The sequence below is a fragment of the Euwallacea fornicatus genome, chromosome 15 (genome assembly GCF_040115645.1).
Source record: "Euwallacea fornicatus isolate EFF26 chromosome 15, ASM4011564v1, whole genome shotgun sequence".
NCBI classification, from domain to species: Eukaryota; Metazoa; Arthropoda; class Insecta; order Coleoptera; family Curculionidae; genus Euwallacea; species Euwallacea fornicatus.
The window spans coordinates 3724280-3748292 of record NC_089555.1 but is presented as its reverse complement, the minus strand read 5'-3'; the positions used below and the strand labels follow the sequence as shown (position 1 = coordinate 3748292).

At 34.7% G+C, this 24013-nt stretch overlaps 2 protein-coding genes across 5 annotated transcripts in view; both read left to right on the top strand.

Moving 5' to 3' along the window:
• Positions 1-24013, top strand: part of LOC136343808 (cholecystokinin receptor-like) — a 414493-nt gene that overhangs the window by 163673 nt on the left and 226807 nt on the right. The gene's annotated exons all lie outside the window — the stretch shown is intronic.
• On the top strand, positions 20325-23906 carry LOC136343753 (uncharacterized). The gene is made up of 2 exons (XM_066290681.1): positions 20325-21325; positions 23807-23906. Exons 1-2 carry the CDS (start codon positions 20325-20327, stop codon positions 23904-23906), a joined length of 1101 nt encoding a protein of 366 aa, XP_066146778.1.

The window sequence follows — 24013 nt, the reverse complement described above, 5'->3', positions numbered from 1 at the left end:
AATAAAAAAAAAAAAAACAATTTTTACAGTAAGTGTTGAAAATGATCCCCTTTACTTAATATGCATGCTTCCGCCCTTCTACTCATCGAATAATGCACTCTTTTCAGTATTCCTGAAGTATTTCGTATTCTGTCATATGTCGCAACTATCCTCTCTTTTCATTCTTTTACAGTATTAACAGGCCTATCGTAAACTAGCGTTTTAAGATGACCCCACAAACAGAAATCTAAGATATTGAGACCGGGAACCTTGGTGGCTATTCTTGAGGCTCACCGCGACCAATCCAATGGTTTCGGTAAACCCTTTGCAAAAAATCACGAACAATTAAGCTGAAACGTGGAAGTGCATGTACCACATTCAATTATTTATTGCTAACAGAACATCCTCAAACAAGAAAGGCAGTTTTTTTCGAGGAAAATTCAAGCAAAATTGGCAATCCAAGTGTTTCGGCAGAAAAAATGGGCCGATTAAATGGTTACTAATGATTCCTGCCCACACGTTAACCGGTAATTGGGGTTGAATATGGACTTCGATCAAGGCATGAGGATTTTCATCTGCCAATACATGATTATAGTGGAAATTTTGAATTGCATTTGTCGAAAAATTAACTTCGTCCGTATGCAAAGTACGAGTGGCAAATTATGGGTTTTGTGTAATTTTACGAAAGTGCCATTGACAAAAGGTCACACGCTTTCGAAAATCTCTAGGCAGTAATGCTTGTTATCTTGAAACATGATACGAATATAGAAGAAATTAACTAAAAATTTGCAAACAATTTTATGGTAAATATTCAAGTTTCTAGCGATTTCCCTCGTACTTGTCTCAGGATGTTCCCCGACTTAGTGCAGTACCGCTTCCTTAATTTCAGGCTTTCGTACAGTTCGATATTTACCCTCTAATGTACGTTTATGGAAACTACCAGTTTCAATAAGACGTTGGTGAATGTTATAAAAGATTCGGGGATTTAGCAAAGCACGATTAGGATACATCTCTTGATACGTCTAGCTTGTTCTGCATTACCATCAGCGAGGCCGTACACGTAATGCATTACTGCCGTTTCCGCCTTTGAATAATTCACTATTATTAACACATTTGCAAAAATAAAAATATTGTAATAAAGCTCTATACTGCACTATCAAGAGATAAAACTTAAGGAACAGATTTGAATAACAATAATAATAATAAATTTTCTTTTTTAACCATTTTTATTTTCACGAAAATCAATCATCATATTGAAGTAAATTGTAATTCATATTTTATTACGATGTCAACCCATAATGTGTTAAACTTTCTATTGCTTAATTTGTCGTATTAAAATAGTTTTGCATAAGTTTGCATTGAACCGCATATTTTTGTTGCAATTAATGCCCCTTTAAAAACTACCTTTACATATCAAATTTCATTCAAATATCTCAAGCGGTTTCGAAAATATTCATTAATTTTCATTTTTTTTCTAAAACTTTGCAATCCTGTGTTTTCGTAATGACGCAATTTTGGAACATAGTTTATAAGACAAACTATCATTTTGTTTTCATATAGATTCCAACCTTAGAATATCCGCACATTATTAAGTAACATCCTGTATATATACAAAGAATACATCAAAATTAACATCAAATATACACTGACTTACAAAAAAACCTCAACACCAAGAAGAACACATCGTACATGTTAGAAATTCGGGCATTACGTTGGGTCGGATAATAGAGAAAAGCGATCAAAATATCAAAAGAAAATTATTGTGAATAAGAGAAAAAATTTAATAATAATTTAATAATGGGTGGTATCTCCTCTTAAATTAATACATTCCTGTAAGCGACGTGGCACGCTTAAAATTAAATTGTCAATATCTTCCTGTGGTATTGTATCCCAGGCAATCTGCATCTGCTCGCGGAGTTCATCTATGGTCTCGGGAGGGCGAGCTAAACGTTGAAGTCTCCGACCCATTATATCCCATACATGCTCTATTGGGGACAAATCTGGAGACCGAGCTGGCCAAGGCAAAGTATCCATATTTTCAGCTTCCAAATACCTCAAAGTATCGTTAGCTACATGTGGTCGCGCATTATCCTGTTGAAATGTGCTTCCAGGATGGTTGTGGATGTATGGTACAAGAACCGGTTCTAAGATAATATTAATGTACCTCTGAGCATTTAGTCTATCATAAATGAAAACAAGAGGAGACCGACTACCATACAGGATGGCACCCCAAACCATGACACCTGGTGTTAAACCAGAATGACGCCTTTCCAAAAAGTCCAAATTTAATCGCCCTCCTCTGCGCCTTCTCACACGTAACCGTCCATCAGATCGCCATAAACAAAATCGGCTCTCATCACTGAACACGATTCTTCTCCACTCATCCACCCATTGCACTCTCAGACGACACCTCTCCAGTCGGGCCACCCTGTGGTTTCGTGATAATGGAAGCCGACCCATAGGACGATATGAATTTAGTCCAAAACTTCGAATTCTGCGATACATCGTACTAAGAAAGACCCTTCGATTTAGGGCGGCTACCCAGTTAGCACCAAGAGACGGAATTGCTTCAAACGGGGCGTCTGTCGCTGAACGACGAAGTCGCCGGTCTTCGCGTTGGTTCGTCATTCTTGGACGGCCACTACCACGATGACGATTTACTGACCCTTCGTCAGACCAATCTCTCCAAGCTCTTAGTACTGTTGATGCGTTTCGATCCAATCTACGTGCAATTTCGCGGAAAGGTAAACCTGCCTAATGCATACCAACAATTCTTCCCCTTTCAAAGGGAGTTAACTGCCGATAAACTGCATTTTGGCGTGCACGAGGCATTTTGCACTACCACACATTCAATATGGTACTAACAATAATACCTTTATCGCTATCCACCTGTAAAAAAATTTGCAAAAAAGACGATCGTCACAGATAAAAAAGTAAAGAAAAACTTCACATCGCATGAAAATACGAACTTGTAATTTTCATTATTTTTTTCTCTTTACAAGTCTAAAATCATACCAAAATTTCAAATACATACAATGCGTTCTTCTTAGTGTTGCGGTTTTTTTGAAAGTCAGTGTATATAAAGATTACATCAAAAGAAGTTGGGCACTCACTTCATTCGTGTACTGAGCAGGAGCACCATCTAATTTAATGGTAAATTGTCTATGAAGTCGGTAACTGTTGTTCTCAAAATGTCCAAATATTTTCTACTATTTAATTTTTCACGGTAAATAAAATATGTTAATTTTTTATCCATAATAAAATAAACAAAACACGTGAAACCTAAATTTAAATTGAAACCCGCTTATTTGCAACATTTTTGGATTTTTGGAAAATCAAATGAGATTATTGCATTTCTTAAACATCGCTTTCCGTGAATTTTGGCTTCGTCCATCACAAGAATTTTTTTCAAAAAGTTTGGATCTTCCTCAGTTCTCATCACAACTATTTCACAGAAATTCATACGAAGTTGTGCATCACCAGCAGGAAGTTGCCGTACTGTGATGAATTTATAGCTATGAATTTTTTTTTCTTAAAATGTGTTGTATTGATGTATAGGAAATTTGCAAATCCCTTTGTGCAAATGATATTGACGCACGTGAAAACATGTGGAAATACGCGAACATGTATGTAATCAAATTCGCGAAAATTACTTTCAAATCTTCGGATTTTTTTTTAGCCATTGGATACAAATGGGGATATTTTTCATTGAATTTTCTACATATTCTTGACGTCAATTTATCACACTTACCGTCAATGTGAAATAAATTTAATATGTCAGTGTTTGAATATTTAAAAACCATTTCTAAACTCAAGAAATTTCTAATCTAAAGCTTAATTAGTGATTTAGATAGAAGCTATCGCTTTAATTAATAATATGAAAAATATTACAAAAAAACAGTTCCTTATTTATAATGCTTCAATAGCAACCCATGGTCCAGTCATAATCAACTCAGCTAATAAGTGATACCTTTTACTTACAAATAATCTAATTTTTGAAAATATCTCAAAAGCGACTGAAAATCATTATATATCAATGTATAACAATTTTCGTTAGAGAATTTATTAATCTTTTAGATGCTATCCAAAAATATAGGGTGTTCTATTTAAGATTATCATTTAGCACTCATATTTATATCTTTCTGATATCGCGCTAATTTTCCCACGCTTTGTGTGTAAATCCAACAAATTTATAATGCTAGAAAATACATATAAAAAACTAGAGTATACAGGTTAAGTTTCAGCTCTTTAGCTGTGATAGTTAAAAGTATATGCGCTTTTCCAGTTAGAACTGTTTTGCCCCATCAGTCAAAAATTTTTTTTATCTCGAAAACGGATCATCAAAGCTATGGCATACGATACGTAAACTGGGATTTAAACCTTTCGGACAATTCGAAAATGTAATAAAATATAGGGTGTGCCATTTAAAATAACAAAATTATTGTCAGTTACGCACAAATGTGGTAACCTCGCAATGATACCAATATTCTCACTGAACAGATCAAACTCCATTACATCGGCAACAAAAATTTTAAACTTCTAGCTATCTTAGAACTCCTTAAACTTTTAATAGGATACTCACCGTGAATTACCCTATATATCCGTGTGCAAAGTCTCATCGTTTTTGAAATATCGGTTGGAGGGATATATCGTGGGTGAGTGAGGAGGACAAAGTAGAGAGAGCAAGTAAATGGGTTAGAAATGAAGGGTTTCCTTTAGAAAATTAAATTAGTTAATAGTGGTATTGTCTAAGCTACAACTAGCGCTATAAGTGTTAAATCGATTAATTCTTATTTGAATTTAATGTTCCTTATTTTCTTGCTGTGAATAATATATCTATTGGTTTTTAGTTTTGTGAACCATAATTCTGTCATAATGTCATATATCATTTGAAAAAATATAGAGTAGAGAAGTTTCTAAGACTATTTGAATTTCTTGAGCTAGCGCCTCATTGGAGAGTTTTTTTACTGGAAGGATAAATTGGAGTTAAAGTATTTTAACATATTAATTTGTCCACCTAGTTATTTTTAATAATAATTTTTAAATCATTTTTCTTTTGATTTATCAATATGTACAGTGCTACAGAAAAGTATGCGTAACCCCGTCGAAAACGGCTTTTTTTACATAAGGAGTTGGATAATAAAGAAAATCCTTTTGGAAAAATTATATATGTCTAAACATATAGTAAATTTGTTTTTAACTAAGCAACAAAAAAATCCTTAAATTAACAAAATTAAGAAAACTGATAATTGCAACTGAAAAAAGTATGCGTACGAGAGAACTCATCAACGAATAATAAATAAAAAAAACCGTTCTTAATATTTTGTTGGTCCTCCTTTGGCCTCAATAACTGCCTTTAGCCTATTCTTCATAGAAAAAAACCAAATTTCTAGTAACCACTATTGAAATATCATTCCACTCTTGCGATAGAGCATCTCTTAAATCCTGTTTGTTGTGAATTCTCCTCTTTCTTATGCGTCGCTCCAGTTCATCCCACAAATGTTCGATGGGGCTCAAGTCCGGAGATTGGGGTGGTGAATGGAGTTGTTTTGGGATATTATAAATTAACCATTCTTTTACAATGGCAGATGTATGCTTCGGATCGTTGTCCTGTTGGAAGCACCATCCGCTTGAAAGGCCCAGTTTTTCCGCAGACTGTTTCAAATTGTTTTTGAGTACGTTCAAATAAACAAATCGATCCATTGTCGTATCTACAAAAACCAAATTACCCACCCCACCAGCAGACATACACCCCCAAACCATCACGGACCCTCCTCCGTGTTTTACGGTAGGAATAATATTTTTAGGATTTAGCTCTTCATTTACCTTTCTCCAGACTCTTTGTTTTCCATCACTACCAAACAAATTAAATTTGCTCTCATCACTAAATACGACAGAACTCCAAAAATCATTGGTTTTATCAATGTGTAGATGAGCAAAGTGAAGCCGCTTTTGTTTATTAGTATCTGTTATAAAGGGTTTCTTCCTGGGAACTCTACTATGAAAACCCTTGTTGCGACGAACTGCCCTTACTGATTCTGAATCTGAACAAGTATTTTATGATCGTCTTCCAATGTATTTCGAATTTCCACTGCCGTTTTTCTGGGGTTTTTTGTAACTTAACGGTCAATGGAGCGCTTAATGCGGGGAGTTATTTTTGGCGGATGGCCACTTCGAGGTCTACTATGAAGTGAATTAGTGGTTGAAAAATTTTCTAAAACTCTTTGAATACTAGATTTGGCCCGTCCAACAATTTTGGCGATACTGTTTAATGAATTTCCTTCATTCCTCAATCTAATAATTTGTTCACGCAATTCAATGCGAATCTCTTTACTTTTTGACGCCATATCGATCAATTATTCTGTCTAACTAGTGAGAAACCTGTGCACAAGCTGGTCAGATTACAACTATTGCAGAAACCAGACGTTAACTTGCAGTAACATGTCAGATCTTAGAGGAATATCGCAAAATCTGTTGCCCGTACGCATACCTTTTTGTCCTGCAATTATGACTTTTTTAATTTTGTTAAACGAGGATTTTTTTATGTTTTGTTAATAATAAAATTTAATATATTTTTGGGCATAAATAATTTTTCGAAAAGATGTTTTTCCTTTTCTGATCCGTTCTGTCCAAACAGCCATTTTTGATGGAGGTACGCATACTTTTCTGTGGCACTGTATATTAAGAATATTTCATTAAAAAATAGTTCCGGAAATGGAAAATATTTAATACAAAAAAGATGAACTTAATTGTATCAACTCAGTTATTTCGAATAGAAACCTAAAAAGGTCAATATTTTGAAAACGATTAAACTTTTTATACGAATCAGTAAGAATATAGAGATTCAAAATGACCACATCTATCTTACATTGAAACCTTTCGATCGTTCTACCAAACACCCTGTATACAGTGAAACCTTTCGTTGTGGATACTACTCATGAGCGGACACCTTCCTCAATCGGACAATTTCCTCGAAACCGCAACGTTCAAACCCTTTTTCTATGTAAAAGAGTCTTCCGTGAGCGGACACCTGTATCGGATGGACACGGGCACTAATATTTTCCCACAGTAACAAAAACCTCCCACTACTGGACGTGAATCTATGAAGACCGGCCAAAAATAAAATACATATTATGTTAGTTACGTTATTTGCCGCAAAAATAAACGTCGGGGTTTCCCCTTTATTTGGTTCCAAGTAAACACGACTTTAGTTTTTATTGCGTAGCGTCGCAAGAAGCCAAACGCATCATGGCACCTCCCAAAAGAAGGTTTAAGCCTTTAAGAGAAAAAAAATAGAACTTGTAAATGTTGCTGAAAAAGATAATTTGTCCGTTCGAAATTTAGCAGAGAAATAAGTTTATAATAAAAACTTGTGTGAAAAATTGTTGTTTTCGTTTGTTTTTGTTAAGGTTTAAAATAGGAAAATCCCACGCAGCAGAAATGTTTACAAGAAATAGGGAAATTCTGTAAAATGCAGTGAATCGATGATAGTTTAGGGCAAAAACTTAACAGGTTAAAAAAATGTTCCACAGAAAATTGATAAAGAATGTTTGGATTGGTTCTCTTGAACAAGAAGCGAGAACGTTCGTATATCAGGACCACTGCTAAAAGCTAAAGCTAAAGAAATAGCCTGCAGGCTAAAATACGAGCAGTTCAGTGTTTCTAATGGCTACCTAGAAAAATGGAAAAAAAGGCATAATATAAGTTTTAAATCCATATCTGGCGAGTCGGCAGATGTTAACTACCAAGATGTCAGTGAGTTCCTACAAAAGTTGCTATCTCTAGGCTCTTAAATTTGAAAAATGTGTCGGTAACAAAATGTCAAAAGACAGGCTCACTATTTTACTCTGTGCTAGTATGACTGGAGAAAAAGAAAAGTTATAGGATATCGGTTATCGGAAAAGCTGCCCGTCCACGCACACTTAAAAATTGTCCTATCAAAGATTTGCTAGCTACGTGGAAGTCGAATTCCGAAGCATGGATGACCCGTGATATAATGATGGAATGGCTTTTAGATATGGATAGAAGAATGAGGATCCAGAATAGAAAAATACTTTTATGTCTAGATAATGATAGTTCAGATCCTCGGGACCTTAATATAGAAAATATAAAAATATGAATGTTTTTATCTCCTAATTGTACCTCGATGTGCCAGCCTTTAAACCAAGGCATAATAAAAAAATGTTAAATTAATTTATCAAGACTTAATTTAAAACATACTTTACCTGAAGTTGATGCTGCTCTATCTGCTTCAGAATTGGCTAAATCTATAAATATTCTGGAAGCTTTGTATTTTATACATAAGGCTTGAACCAATGTTTTCCAAGCTACTATCAGAGAATGTTTTGCAAAAGCTGGATTTAAGAAAAATGAATGTTGTTTGCCTGCTTCTGAAGAAGAATATGAACAAGAAGATTACCTATCTCTGGCACTTTTGGCGAGTCTCATAAGAAATTGCAGAGAGGTCTGCAGCAGCAGCACTGTGGGACCGTCAGATTATGGAAACTTATATGAAGCAATTTCTAGAACAATACGATGTTGATTATCAACTTTCAGAAGGGTATAGGCAAGGTATCCAAAAAACTGACAAGAAAAATGTTATAATCATCGAAATTTCTTCAATAAAATCTTATAGTAAAGCTTTGAAAGTGATTGAAAGCTTAAAAATATCTGTACATTAAAGTTTTCTTTGATGTACAATTTAATTAAAATCTTAAAAATGTGGAATCTCATTTTCAAAGTTGCTTATTCAAGGAAAAACGAAAAATGATGAAACAATCAACCACCTGGTATGTCGAACTGGAATTTATTTAAATTTAGTTTTTTAAAACCAAAATATGCAGCATTATTTTTTATTTTTATTTCCATCTTTGCCACAAGTAAATAAAAAAGCTGGAATCACAGGTGTCCTTTTATGAGAGGTTTCACTGTACACATATGTATGCATTGAAATGCATTGCAAAACTTTTTTAGAAAAAAAAAATGAAATAATTTTGACTATCTCAAAAATTAGACAAAAAGCAAGTATACAGAGAGAGATCTAATAAAAAAAATCAAATAAGAGATATTTATTTTTTTAAGGTCTACAAAAAAAAACAGAGTTTCTGTTTATGCAAAGTTTGCCCTTAAAATGATGTTTTGGCTAAAAATCACTATCTTCATGACATGTGCTCTTTACCGGACAACTTTTATTGGAAACTTTTTTTCATACAATGTACCGTTTTTGAGTATTCTTCAATCACAGCTTTAAATCAGACATCCTGTATATATATATTTTTTATATATAGGGCCCGATTCTAAACAACTTTTCTTAATGATATGTAATATTTGACATAGAAAAAACGCTTTACTTTACAAAAAAATACATTTTTTTAAATTTTCAGACATACTCTATTTTCTAAAAGTGAAATTATGTTAGAAATTAATCTTTTACCAAGCAGAGCTGAGCCCCAAAAAAATTTAATTTAAATGGAAAAATGTTTATCTCATAAAGGTCGATTTATCTATCTAGGGACGCACCACATCCTATTATATAAAGTGTCACACATTTCAAGAAATCGTAATTTTTCCGAATTTTAGCAAATTCGTTACTCCTATATAAATTATAAAAAAAATTCAATGGAACATTTGACGTGCCTTTATCTTTTCCATATAAACTTTTTGTAAGAACAAAAATCATATTGCAAAACGATGAGTGTCCGACCCATTATCGAAGAACAATACGGGAGTTTTTAAATAATTAATTTTCTGACAGATGAATAGGGCGAAATGAATCGTTATTATGGTCTATCACATTTCCGGATCTGCTCCCAATTGACTACCAAATGTAGGAACGAATGCAGGAACTGATATACACTGAGAAAACTACTGATCGAGATCATTTCATCCAAAAATTTAATGGGACAACAAAAGTAATGAAGGTTGAAAGAAAGGTTTGGAGTAACCACCACTGAGGTGCGACGAAGGCGTCGACGTTGTATCAGAAACAGTGGCTCTCATTCGACTTGATCATAAGTAAAGAGTATAATTAATGCATTAATAATAATTACTCGTTATTATTTAATTCAATTTGTTAAAACGCCATATAAATGTTTTTTGCATTTTTTTTCCTTTTTTGATTATACATACAGTAGTGGCCAAAATTAGAGCGACTTTATGAATTTTAGTATAAATAAACAATTATATTACTTTATTAAATCTACTGCTTATCGAAGGGCTTCTAGAACGTAAATAAAAAGTTCTCCCAATGGTCGTCCTATATATTTTTAATATAAGTATAACAAATAATAATTTTCTAAATTTCTTTAAAATCGCCTGGACAAAATTAAAGTGACTCTACAAATGATTCATAATTAGTGGTTGATTTCTCAAAGATATTGATCCTACTTTATTAGTATTTCGTCCAATAACCCTTATTGACAATGACCGCCCCACATCTTTCAGGCATTGATCGAATTAAATATCAATTGTCTCTTGTTTGACATGTTGCCATGTTTGGACGATCTCTTGGTATAATAAGGCCCTGTTCGAAAAATTTTTGGTTCCAATTTGCCTTGCCACAATCTTCCACAAATTCTCTATGGGATTTAAGTCGGGAGATTGCGGTGGCCATTTCAGAACCACAATTTTTTCGCTCATCAGCCACTGCTTCACCAGTTTGGAAGAGTGTTTGGGGTCGTTGTCATGTTAGAAAACAAATATGGCGACTAATGCTAAAAAACTTTCTTGATATTTTTCATAGAGACGCATGATAGGCACTGAATTTAATAAACAAGTGTATTTGTTTATTTATTGGGAAATAAAAAAAGTCGCTCTAATTTTGTCCACTACTGTACATCTCATGTGACTTTAAGCCACCGTCTTTTAATACATCATTGGAAAGAGCAATGGTGAAAAAAGGTTTTAAAGATATTTGAACGATTCTTCGATTTGCATGTTTCCTTTCATTCCCTTGCGAAATCGAGGTTTGCTATTAAAAAAATTAATTTTTGGAATTTTAAAGGGACGCATTTTTGTTTTCATATGTAAATCCCATTACTGGTTTGATTTCAATGAAATACAAAATACGAAAAAACGTAGAGTCAGATAAAATACACCTTTAAATTTTCATCGTGGTGCATGGGTAAGTAAGGAATTTGCTAAAATTAGGAAAAATTACGATATTTCGAAGTGAGTGACATTTTTTGCAATAGTACATATAGTCAAATGCGCTCGGAATGATCTTATCTACCACCCTCTTCCGGATGCGTATCGATGAACCAAACCTCTTGTATATACAAGGCATATACAAGTTTAACAAATTCGCGTCATTTTCACGTGATTCTCTGGAAATAGTTCTACATTCATATACAGGGTGTTTCCTAATTACGTGTAAAAAATTAAGGCGTAATCCTCGACTGATTTTGAGTCAAAAATGTCTAATAAACATATGTCCGCAAATGCCTTGTTTCCAAGATACAGGGTGTTGACTGAAAGACGTTGAAAAAGGTTTTAAAGGTTTCTAAAGGTTTGGTGGTATTTACTAACTTGTTTATTGTTAGTTTTTTTTTGCTACTTCCACTACTATAAACAAGATAGTCAGTGTTATTTTGGTGTTTTACTCTCTAAAGTGAAAGAATTTAGTTCTGTGTCCCAAAAATCAGATTATACCTCAGTTTTGAAAATTTTTCAAATGCCTAATTACACTAATCAAGAATTAGCCAATATGGTTTTGGTTTACGGCCTTGCTGATGGTGAGTGTTTGGCAGTGAGGCGCATTTACATGGAAAGGTTTCCAAACCACCAAGCTCCCAACCACCAAACCTTTAAAAACCTCTTTCAACGTCTTTGTGATACAAAATCTCTTATGAAAACTCCAGGAGGAGGAAAGCCAATAACACGTCGAACATCAGAAGTGGAAGAAGAAATCTTAAGACGTATTGAAGAAAACCCCGGAACAAGTACTCGTAAAATAGCTGCCGTTTTAAATATTAGTCATAAAGTAATGTGGACTGTTTGAAAAGAGCAACAACTTTACCCGTACCACATACAAAGAGTACAAGCCTAGTTACTTCAAGATTATCCTTCACGTATTCAGTTTAGTCAATTGATCCTACAAAAAGTTGCATTAGATCCACAATTCCTTTCTCGTGTATTGTTCACAGATGAAGCGACGTTTTCCAGAAGTGCAATTATCAACTTCCACAATAATCACATTTGGGCTGATGAAAATCCTCATTCAATTGTGGACGAGCGGTTCCAACATCAATTTTCTCTAAATGTATGGGCCGGTACAGTTGGAGATTATTTGATTGGACCCTACTTTTTACCGCATCATCTTAATGGAGAAACATATTTAAATTTTTTGCAAAATACTTTATCAGTTTTACTGGAAGAAGTACCTATTGCACAGAGGCTTCAAATGTGGTTTGTGCATGACGGTGCGCGAGCACTTAAATGCAACTTTTCCAAATAAATGGATAGGCAGAGGTGTCCCAGAGCCTAATCAGTCGTGGCCGGCAAGGTCCCCGGACTGTAATCCTCTGGACTTCTACTTTTGGGGTGATCTGAAGAGACTTGTCTATGCTGTCCCAATGAACACTCTGGATCAACTTCAGGAACGTATAATTACCGGATGTGAAACGATACGCAACACATCAGGAGTTTTCGAGAGAGTGAGACAATCATTAACAAGAAGGATGGAAGCGTGCATTATGAGTAATGGTGGTCATTTTCAGCAATTCTTATGATTAATCATTAAAGCATTCCCCAAAAAAATTGTCTTCTCTAAAATTCAAACACCCAAATTGAGTAATTTTGGAAATAAAATCTCTTTTTCTTGTCATATTTCAACACCCTGCATCTTGGAAACAAAGCATTTGCGGACATATGTTTATTAGATATTTTTGACTCAAAATCAGTCGAGGATTACGCCTTTAAATTTTTTACACGTAGTTAGGAAACACCCTGTATAATGATACCGGATTCGATTTCCAGTGATGTAATTCTTTGCGTTTTTGAAAGTTTTTTGGCTTGAGAAAAATTATCCACCCATCTCGTTAGAAAATCTCTTAACACAATTACGTCATCGTCCACCGCTCGTGCACTTACCTTGCTTTAGAACGATTCTAGCCAAAAAGGAATAAAAAATGTAATCATTTATTATTATTGGGCCGTTGTGGCTTTATCAAATGAAAGGAAATCTTTAAAAGGGACTTGTTATTGATTAAGTGTACCTAATGGGCTCGCGATAATTTATAATTCTCAAACAACTCAGAATTCATTGAACTTGACCTGCCAAAGAGCTAAGGCATCGCTCGATATTTTGAACTAAAATTGAAACGATGGCCCATTTATTGCTAAATTAATAGTTCAAATGTGCATTTTAAGCTTGCATCATCACACCAGTGATTGAAAACGCTCCGAGCAATGGTAAATATGGGACTGTTTGCGCAAGTAATAAGGAATTAAAAACCATTTTGCTTTGATATAGATCATTTAGACAAATAAGTGTTGATAGGAAATTTGGCACATGGAAGAGAGGGCTATATAGTTTGTTACGGTATATTGAGTGGCTAAATGAGGCAGAAAGTTTGTTCGCTAATAAGAGAATGATAACTAAAAAGTTTTGAATAAAAACTCTTTTTATTAAGGTTTTGGAGTAGAAGCTTGAAAGTTTTTCTATTACTGCTGGAAACTTTATACAGTTTATGTGACCGAGACTTTGGTTTTTCCATTCATTTTAGTACTAATATTATATTTTAACTGAATGTATGAAAATCAAATTTAGTGACGAATCGGAAGTATAACAACGCCGTGCTGACGTCGTTTCCTCAAATATTCATTTTCTGCGAACTAGAAAGCACAACTTAATTTTAAAACAAGATATGTCTTCCCGGCGAGTAATGAAGCCAGGACATTTATTTTTATTAGGAAGGATCGATAAAAGACTCTTTTTTCTCCAGTGATTCGACTTAATTCAGCATTTTTGCCTCAACGAAAACCTTTGATCACATTGCAGACACGCGCACTTTGCCGACTTGTATGGAAATACTTTCCGAAATTCAGAACATCTACGGCAAGATCTAAGGAAATAATACGTTCATAGTCCCTAAGCCCTAAAACTACGATTTAAATTCAAAGTCTGATGAAGAGGAAGTATAAGCCCTTAGGCATGAACTGAACTCGTATTTCACACCCTCAATGAAGTTACGCAAGTTTATAACGATGAGGAAATATATACATAGAACCACATGCAGACTTCGGGTCCTTTTTGAGTAGTTCCCGCTTTCGGTTCGAATGACGATTGAATTGCAGGGAATTAAGGACAGATGTTGGCTTTCTTTTCAATTGAAATTTCATTTTTAAATAAACACAGCATCTCGTAAATGGATTCGTTTCTCACTTCACATCCGACGTTGTTCTGTCTCTAAAGCGTGAAGGATTTCATGTGTAATGGAAAAGTTGGAATTTCAACCGAGCAGATAAGGACCTCCATAGAAATGGGAATATTGAAAATATGTTGAACGGTTGTAGTAATTTTTTGAATGCCACAGCCCTAAGTGGCGTAAACTTTCGGCCCGCCTGCGTCTACCGAAGAAATTTCTGACAAGATTTACTGTTTCTAATAGTCTGAAACATTCCACATTCTTCAAACATAGCAAAGGTAGGGAATATAATGAAAACTCCCTGTGCGAGTACTTGAATTTAATTAATGGTCTTGAAAACCAGTCTTTTGTTAGCCTTTATAGGAAATCGGTTCCTGACGCAACCGGATAAAACGACGGTTTTCCTTCGTAGATAAAATAGACTAATTATCGAACATAAACCGATTTGGTTTTAATTATGAGCCCTCAAGACCTGTTGAGTGTCGAGTAAAACTTCATTCATATTTCCTAGAGTAAACATCCTCCTCTAAATAGGCTGAGAGACGGGTAAAGTTGCGACATTAAAGCCGCAAAACAAACCTGATTGGTATAATAGGAAGTTAAATTGGATCCCGCCGAATTATGCAAATCCACCAATGAAGGGAGGAATTCTCTTCCAAACTTATTAAATTTCCACCTTGAATATTTTGGAAATTTTTCCGTCGACTTAGAGCCTCTAACAAAATTAAACTGCCAGGAAAGCGTGTTGAAACTGAATTTTTTCATGAATTATTTCAATAACTTTTATTTGTTCATTAAAGCGAAATAGTTCCAAAAAGCTGCCATTAAGCCCCACCAAACCCAACTTAAAACGGGTTCAAACGTCCACATGGAAGGAATACTAATGCGTTTTTTGTTTCCCAATTTGCCAAGCATAACAGCTTTACATTATCCCTTCACAGTGTTCCCATTCCAATGAGGCCCTTTATGGTTGTATTCATTCTCCATTGCTCAATATATCGATGTATATTACGAGAGAGAGGTACATTGATTCAAAAATTTCATAGTGTGTACTTACCGTGAGAATTCGAATCATTCAAACAATATTTATTATTCGGTATGGATGTTTGAATTAAAAGTAGAGATTATTTGAAATAATGGAGAATGAAAAGTGGATTTATTGAGTTGATGCAATGTTAATTGGAGATTTAATTTGTATAGATAATTGGTGTAGAATAGGAAGGCCCTTGAAATCGCTTTTTACACCACTGAAAAGCGTCGTTGCAATATCGAAGAGGTCACACTAAAGAATATTGGTCGTTTACAAATCGTATTTTTTAGAATTGAAACCGCGATGTACAGAGTGTTCCAACGAGGATGAACATCGACTACATCTGGGCAACCACTTATTGTGGAGTGTTGGGAAAAAATACGACGACTAAATCTGCCATGGGAAATCACCGGGAAAATATTTTCAAGTTCGTAATTATGTCGATAGGGGGCGTTTCTGTATGGCAAATCAATAAAATGCTATTTACAGAAAAATTTTTCGGCGAAACGTTTATTTATAAAATATGAAATATCAATTTTAAAAATTGCCACAACATTTGCAGGAAGAGTTTTTTTGAATTTTTGAAAGGTAGAGGGTGCGGGAAGCTTTTAATGTCAGTTCAAAAATGCAGTTTTTTCGACATTAGATACACACCAAACTATACCGTAACACCTCGTTAAAAAGATCGTTTTGCAGGCTGTCACGTAACGATTATGTCAGTTCATGTTAATCCGAGACAATAACCGTTAGATGGCGCTATATAAAAAGAATGGTAATTTTTTAAGTTATTTCGGAAAATTTAAATGGACAGTTGTAATTTCCTTTGTACCATTCGAAAGAACGTCAAAATCTGCTTGGTATAGTCAAACCCCTGTCACATACAACATATGTCTATTTGTAATAGCAAATTATAGCAATTTGAAAACAGAACTTTCATGTATGAAATAAACGAGCTTCGCTTACGAATCAAGCACGCGGGGAACGTACCCATGCTCGTCAACGTCACGAATTTGAAACAAATGAATGGGCACTTCAATTAACGCCGTTTTTATCGATAAAATTATTTGATTGATGTTTATGTTTATTTCCGCGGCCGGCGAAATCACCAGATTTTACGTGTTTGGATTTTTATTTGTAGGGTAGATTAAAAGACCTATTTCTTCAAAGTAGTGCGATTACAGAAGAAGACGTGAAAAATAGGATCCCAAATACTGTAGTATCAATTACTTTAGGAGAAATCCAAACTGCAGTTTTTTCTACAGAGGAGCCTCTTCGATTGTGCATCGGAAATGATCGGAAACAGTTTAAGCATCTTCAAAAAACAACTAATTGTTTTTTTATTTTAATATTCTTCTTTAAATTTTAGTTATTCTTTGAAGTTATTATTATTAATTAAAACCGTATTTAAATAACAACTTTTTAATTCGTAAGCTAAACTGGTTTATTTCATACGTAAGAAAGTCCTTTTTTCAAATTGCTATAATTTACTACAACGAAACAATGTTGGCACCGGGTTTTGATTATACTAAGCAAAGTTTGACGTTCTTCCGAACGAACGATGTAAAAAATTATAACTTTCCAATTAAGTTTTCCGAAATAACTTGAAAATAACAATGGTTTTCAAGTGGCGCCGCCTAGCAGCTTTTGAGTCAGTCTAATAAGAAGTGACATCATTGCCACGTCATAGCCTGCAAAGAGACCTTTCTAAGGAGGTACTACGATACAGTTTTATATTTAGCTATTTTTGAAAAAACTGCATTTTTTGAACTGACATTAAAAACTTCCCTCACCCTTTAGCTTCAAAATTACAAAAAAACTGTTCCAAAAAAGTTGTGGCAAATTGCCTCAAAAATTGATAATTCATATTTAAAATATACGTTATACAGATAAATTTTACTAAAAATCGCATTTTATTGGTTAATTATGTAAAAATGCCCCCTAGTGGTGTAGTTACGATTTAAAGATATTTGCAGCGATTTGTCATGGCCGATTTACTTTTTTTTTCTCAAAGGCTTCAGAATACGTACTGTCCCATATATAACTGATGTCCTGCCTTATTTGAACCTCCTGCGCACCTTAATTTCAGATCCATAGCGAAAGAGTTACCGAAAAATATCACTATTCCATTTGATTTAACCCTAAAATGCACGATTTTTTAACTTTGACCCAAAATATCCTATTATGCAAGATGTCTGGAAATAACATCGATTCTAGAAATTAAAATAATTAAAAAAAGTTCTCATAGACACGCCGCCAAAAATTGCTTCTTGAAGTGGCTAAAACCCTTTAAAGAGGGATCTCTAAAGATGGTTTTTTTGCAATATTTTTGAAACTGTCTGCGCTAAAATTATGAAATTGGGTATATTTTAACAAGTTGGAACGGGATATTTTTTTGTGTTACTATTTATAGACTTTTCGTCAGGGACGGCACATATAGGGGATCCCTTTCGTCTTTTATGTTTGTGACATTTCTAAATTTATCCACTCAATTACTGTTTTTTTTTCATAAAATTGGGTTTTTATAAACCGATTTACGATTACATAGACATCGAAATACATTTTAATAAAGATAATAGGCATGTTTGTAATACCATTATTTTTACCAATAATTACAAGACTAATATTAGCAAAGATTTATTTCTTATTTAAAACAAATGTTGAAAATGGTCTCGGACCATCTCGATACATCCTCTAGTAGCCCTATAAATGCGAAACGGGAATTGGCCCATAGAAGAACATAATCATCTCTGTCATCTGTCATCTGTCAAATCTCATCATTACCGCCATTACCTTGTTAACATTCTGACAGAGATTTTCAATTAACAACACTACAAGTTTCATACAATAGTATAGGTCAGGTTGTTTAAAAATTGATATCAGTTTTTACAAATCTTATTTATTTGACGTTATTTTGAGAGAACCTTTGTATAGTTTTTAAGCATATTGCGAGACAGAATCAAATGAAAACCGTAAAAGGGCCCGAAGAAAATCATGCGGAGAATTACATAATACAAATTCGTAGATATATTATTTTTGAGACTTAGAAGGCTTAGCAAGAATCGTGATGCAGGAACAAATGAAGTTCTTCACAAATTGATAGTTTCAAAATGGCGGCTACACTAGAGCATTGCATTAGGGAGGAACAGCGTTCCGATATTCATTTTTTGCGAAGTAAAGAAGTGAAACCTATTGATATTCACCGTAAAATGAAATTAGGATATGAAAATTCATGTCTATCGCCCCTGCAAGTGTATAAATGGAGGAACAATTCAAGAACAGGACGATTTCCGTACCTGATTCTCCCCGGCGTGGTCAAGCAAATCGTGTTGTCATATTTGACCATTTCAGCAGGTAAAGTATTAGTGAATCAAAATCGTTGTGTTATTCTTGACGAAATCCCTGAAATTTTAAACATGGGCCATGAATCCGAATACCCCATTACCCATGACATTCTACAGTTCCATAAGGCGTCAGCAAAGTGGATGTCAACGGAATTGACTCCAAAATTGAAACAACCACGCGTTGATGCTTGCGATTGGAACTCTTGCGTCAGTATGAAACAGAAGTAGATGCCTTTCTAAAAAGGATGATCACTGGAGATGAGTCCTCGATGCACGATCATCAACCTGAAACCAAACGAACAAGCAAAGAATGGCTTGGAAAAATGAAGAATGGCATAGAAAAAACTTAGCTCTCAGCTATCAGCAGGAAAGGTTATGTTTTGGAATGGTAAAGGAGTAATTTTAGAAGACATGGAGATACAGTTACTAGTGCTGCATACTCAGAACTTCTGAAGAACCGTCTCAAGCCTGCTATCAGAACCAAAAGGTGAGGACCTCTGACCAATGACGTCCTTTTGAAACACGACTACATACTGCCCGCACAATGGCATCAGTCATCCATAATTTGAAGTTTGATGTGTACGTCATCCTCCAAATTCGCCTGACTTCGCTCCCAGCGATTATCATGAATTTGGTCGCTTTAAAGAGGTTTTAAGTGGGAAGAAATTTCAAACTAATGATGAAGTGGTTCAAGCGGTGCACGAGTGGCTGTGCACACTACCAAAGGATTTTTCTTCTTCGGGCACTTCCAAAACGATGGAAAAGATGTACTAAACATAATGAGCACTACGTTGAAAAATGTGATATTCGTTTTTTACTTTATTTCATTAGATTAAGTTTAAAATCGTTTTTATGGTCTTCATTTGACTCTCCCTCCTATACAGGGTGAGTCTTAAGTAATGGGACACAGAGCAACGATGGATTTATGACATCAAAATAATGCAATATAGCTAAATTTATGTTATACCAAAAGTTGATAATAACTGAGATACAGGGTGCCAAAGTTGAAAAATGAAATCAAATTTTCTTTAATATCTCTGGAACAATTCGGGCTAATTTCACGAAATTTCTTATATAGGGGTTTTTGGAGATGATCAATTCAAATTTATCGACGATTTCGGTGTATCTTCTAGAGGGCGCCACAATCGACAATTAGGAGTCATTTAAACCATTTAAACTTTTTTGTGCCACGGCGTATGTCATTTTGTCCTCATAAAATTTGTTCCTCTACCTTTTCTAGTTAAAAAAGTTATACCTCATTGGTGTCGCTAGGAGCGACGGTTTTCGAGAAATTCAATTAAATAACTTAAATTCCCATTTTTTCTACTTGTTGACATGTAACAACAAAATTTTTTTGTATTGTTAAAAAAGCACAAAGATTATATGAAAACAATTTAATACCGTAGTTGGTCTTTTATTGATATATTTATTTAAGCTCCAAACGAATATTTTAACAATAACTAAAAAAATTACGACGTTACTTTATCTTAGTAGTCTATGATATAACAAATGAATGATAACATATGTCAAACTAATATTCAGTTTTACTGCATTGTGTTTGTAAAGTAAAAAAGTTTAAAGTTTAAATAAATTTACAATTTAATTAAAATGCCGAGACATAATAATTATTCTAATGTTGAAATGAGAGGTATGGTGTGCGTATACGCTCAAGAAAATTATAACGGGCGTCAAGCTTGTCAACGTTATTTCGAAATGTATCCAAATCGCCAACAACCAAATTTTAAAACGTTTAAAAGAATTTACGATCGATTGGGTGAGATCGGCTCATTTCAACATAAAAAAAACACCGTTGGACGCCCGAAAATTATTACACCAGAGCAAGAAGAAGAAATTCTAGAAGACGTTGTTGATAACCCAGAAATAAGTACAAGGCGAATGGCAGCACGTGCAGGAGTAAGTCAAAAATCAGTAGTGCGAATTTTTCATAAAGAGAAACTGTACCCGTACCATTTTACGCCGGTGCAAAATTTATGTGAAGTCGATCTTCAAGCGAGATTGCAATTTTGTAACTTCTTTCGGATGTGCCAGAATGAAGATCCACTGTTTTTAAATAAGGTCCTCTTTACGGATGAGGCAACTTTTACCCGTCGAGGTATAATTAACCACCGTAACAAACATGCATGGGACACAGAAAACCCTCACCTAACTACTGAACGCCACTTTCAGCACGAATTTAAAATAAATGTTTGGTGCGGGATTATTGACAACTATTTTGTAGGACCCTATGTATTACCACCCAAATTGAATGGTCCTCTGTACTTAGAGTTCCTCCAAAATGAACTAGGGAACCTTCTTGATGATGTGCCTCTGAATTTAAGGCAAGTAATGTTTTTTATGCAAGATGGCGCACCCGCACATTTTTCCCGTCCAGTAAGGGATTTGTTAAGTACACGTTTTGCCAATCGTTGTATAGGACGTGGATTTGAAATACCCTGGCCCCCACGGAGTCCCGACTTCAATCCTATGGACTTTTGTGTATGGGGTTACATGAAATCTTCCGTTTACCAAAATACAATAAATACACCTGAAAAATTATTAAACAAAATTCAAAATGCAGCTACATTATTTCGAAATGAACAATTGCTATTTAAAATAAAAAGGTCGTTTTGAAAAAGAATTGCAAAATGTATCCAAGTAAATGGTGGACACGTCGAACATTTATTGTCACAGGAAGATATGTTTAATTTCTAATTTTTTTAGTTATTGTTAAAATATTCGTTTGGAGCTTAAATAAATATGTCAATAGAAGACCAACTACAGTATTAAATTGTTTTCATATAATCTTTGTGCTTTTTTAACAATACAAAAAAATTATGTTGTTACATGTCAACAAGTAGAAAAAATGGGAATTTAAGTTATTTAATTGAATTTCTCGAAAACCGTCGCTCCTAGCGACACCAGTAAAGTATAACTTTTTTAACTAGAAAAGGTAGGGGAACAAATTTTATGAGGACAAAATGACATACGCCGTGGCACAAAAAAGTTTAAATGGTTTAAATGACTCCTAATTGTCGATTGTGGCGCCCTCTAGAAGATACACCGAAATCGTCGATAAATTTGAATTGATCATCTCCAAAAACCCCTATATAATAAATTTCGTGAAATTAGCCCGAATTGTTCCAGAGATATTAAAGAAAATTTGATTTCATTTTTCAACTTTGGCACCCTGTATCTCAGTTATTATCAACTTTTGGTATAACATAAATTTAGCTATATTGCATTATTTTGATGTCATAAATCCATCGTTGCTCTGTGTCCCATTACTTAAGACTCACCCTGTATATGTCCATTTAAAGTGTTCAATTTCCTCTATATTTTTATTAAAATTCCTTCATTATTTAATGTTAAACAACGTGGTTATTAATTCTATACGTTAATATGAAAAAGGAGCAATTACGTATCAATTTCTCATACAAGTTTAAACTGGGTTGCAAAGCAGTGAAAGCAAGTTGCAATATTAACGGCGCATTCAGCGAAGGAACAATTAACGAAGGTACGCTACAACGTTGGTTCCAAAAATTTTGCGATGGCGTTGAGACGTTCGAAGATGAAGAAGGTTGTAGACGCAAGATGACCATCGATAATGATTAATTGATGGCTTCGGTGGAGGCAAGTCGTCGTACTACAATTCGAGAACTTGCAGGAAATTTATGTGTTAGAATTGGAACAATTTCGTATCACCTAAGAGAACTTAGCAAGTCAAAAAAACTTGACAAGTGAATTCCAAATGAATTGAACGAAAACTCGAAAAATCGTTGGTTTGAAGTTGCGTCTTCGCTCATTTTATACAACAATCATGATCTTTTTCTCGAACGGATCGCGATGTGTGATGAAAAGTAATTACCGTACGATGACGGACGGCCGTCAGCTTAATCTTTGGACCATGATCAGGCCCCACAACGTTTTCCAAAGCAAAAGCTACACCACAAGAAAGTGATTGTGATTGTTTGGTGGCCTGCGTCCGGCCTCATTCATCACAGCTTCTTGAATCTGGCGGAAACGTTTACGGCAGAGTTATACTGGCAAAATGCACTTAACACTTTAACATCATCCAGCATTGATCGATAGAAAAGAACCGATTTTGCTTCACGACAACGTTTGGCCGCACATCGTAAAATTGACAAAATACCAAAATTAAACCAGTTGGGCTATGAAATTCTATTACATCCATCATATTTGCCAGACCTTCCCTTATTGACTATCCCTTCTTTAAACACTTTAATAACTTCTTAAGGAATAAATGTTTTAGAAACCGATACGTCGCCAAAAATGTCTTCAATGATTTTATCGTTTTCAGAACTCCGGAATTTTACGTTACTGCCATAAATACACTTGTGTCTCGGTGGTTAAAGTGTATCGAATCGAATGATTCTTATTTTGACTAAAAAAACTTTGTTTTACTTGAAATTAAAAGTTTACGGATAAACACCAACATTATTTTTTACACAACCTAGTTGTTCTGATTTCTCGGGATGTAGTCAATCATTATCCACCTCCCGTTGTGAGTTATGGCAAAGGGAAAAGAATACTCTTTGTCCTAAAAAACACATGGACAAATTTTTGCCTTGTATAAGTGGACACTGAATGGAAAGCGTGTGTGCGGCACATGTTATGCAGCTGACCAAGGACCAGGGAGGTAGGCAATGGTGATATCAAAGGAGAGCAGACCACTCTGACACGAGAGTCAAGACGGTTTCACTAAAGACCCTTCGGTAATAATTATTGTCACAACTTCTTATCTCTTGTTACAGTTAACGTAAATAAATAGAAACCATCACCAACAGGGGATTTTTACTTTACTCCATGTGACGTAGTCCACATACATATTCACCACTGAGTGACGTCAGATGATATGAGGATAGTAATCATTATCCTATATTAGTAATAGTATTGAACATGTGGAATTTTGTGCCAGGAAATTGCAACCTGCAGACAGTATTGAGCATCGGTTACCATTTGAAGAAATTGAAGAAAACTGCTGCAGAACAGCATCGAATGCTTGTCGAAGCTTACGGTGGAGGATGCTCTTGATAAATCACAGTGGTTTGGGTTGGTTCAAAAAAATTCAGAAGTAGCGATTTCGACGTGGGAAACGAAGAACGTGGAAGACCACCGGAAGAGTTTGAAGGCAGCGAATTGCAAACGTTGTTAGATGAGGATGACGTTTAAATGCAAAAATTCGCAGATCAATTAAATGTGACATGAGAAGCGGTTTCCATGTTCTCATCAAGAAGATGAGAAAATAGGTTCCACATGAACTGAATGCAACGCAGCAG

Excerpts from the sequence above, each read along its gene's own strand:
- LOC136343753 (XM_066290681.1), top strand. The coding sequence starts at position 20,325 with ATGCCGAGACATAATAATTATTCTAATGTTGAAATGAGAGGTATGGTG. Across the intron at positions 21,326-23,806 it reads CGAAATGAACAATTGCTATT|AAGTAGCGATTTCGACGTGG; the intron begins TAAAATAAAAAG and ends AAAAAAATTCAG.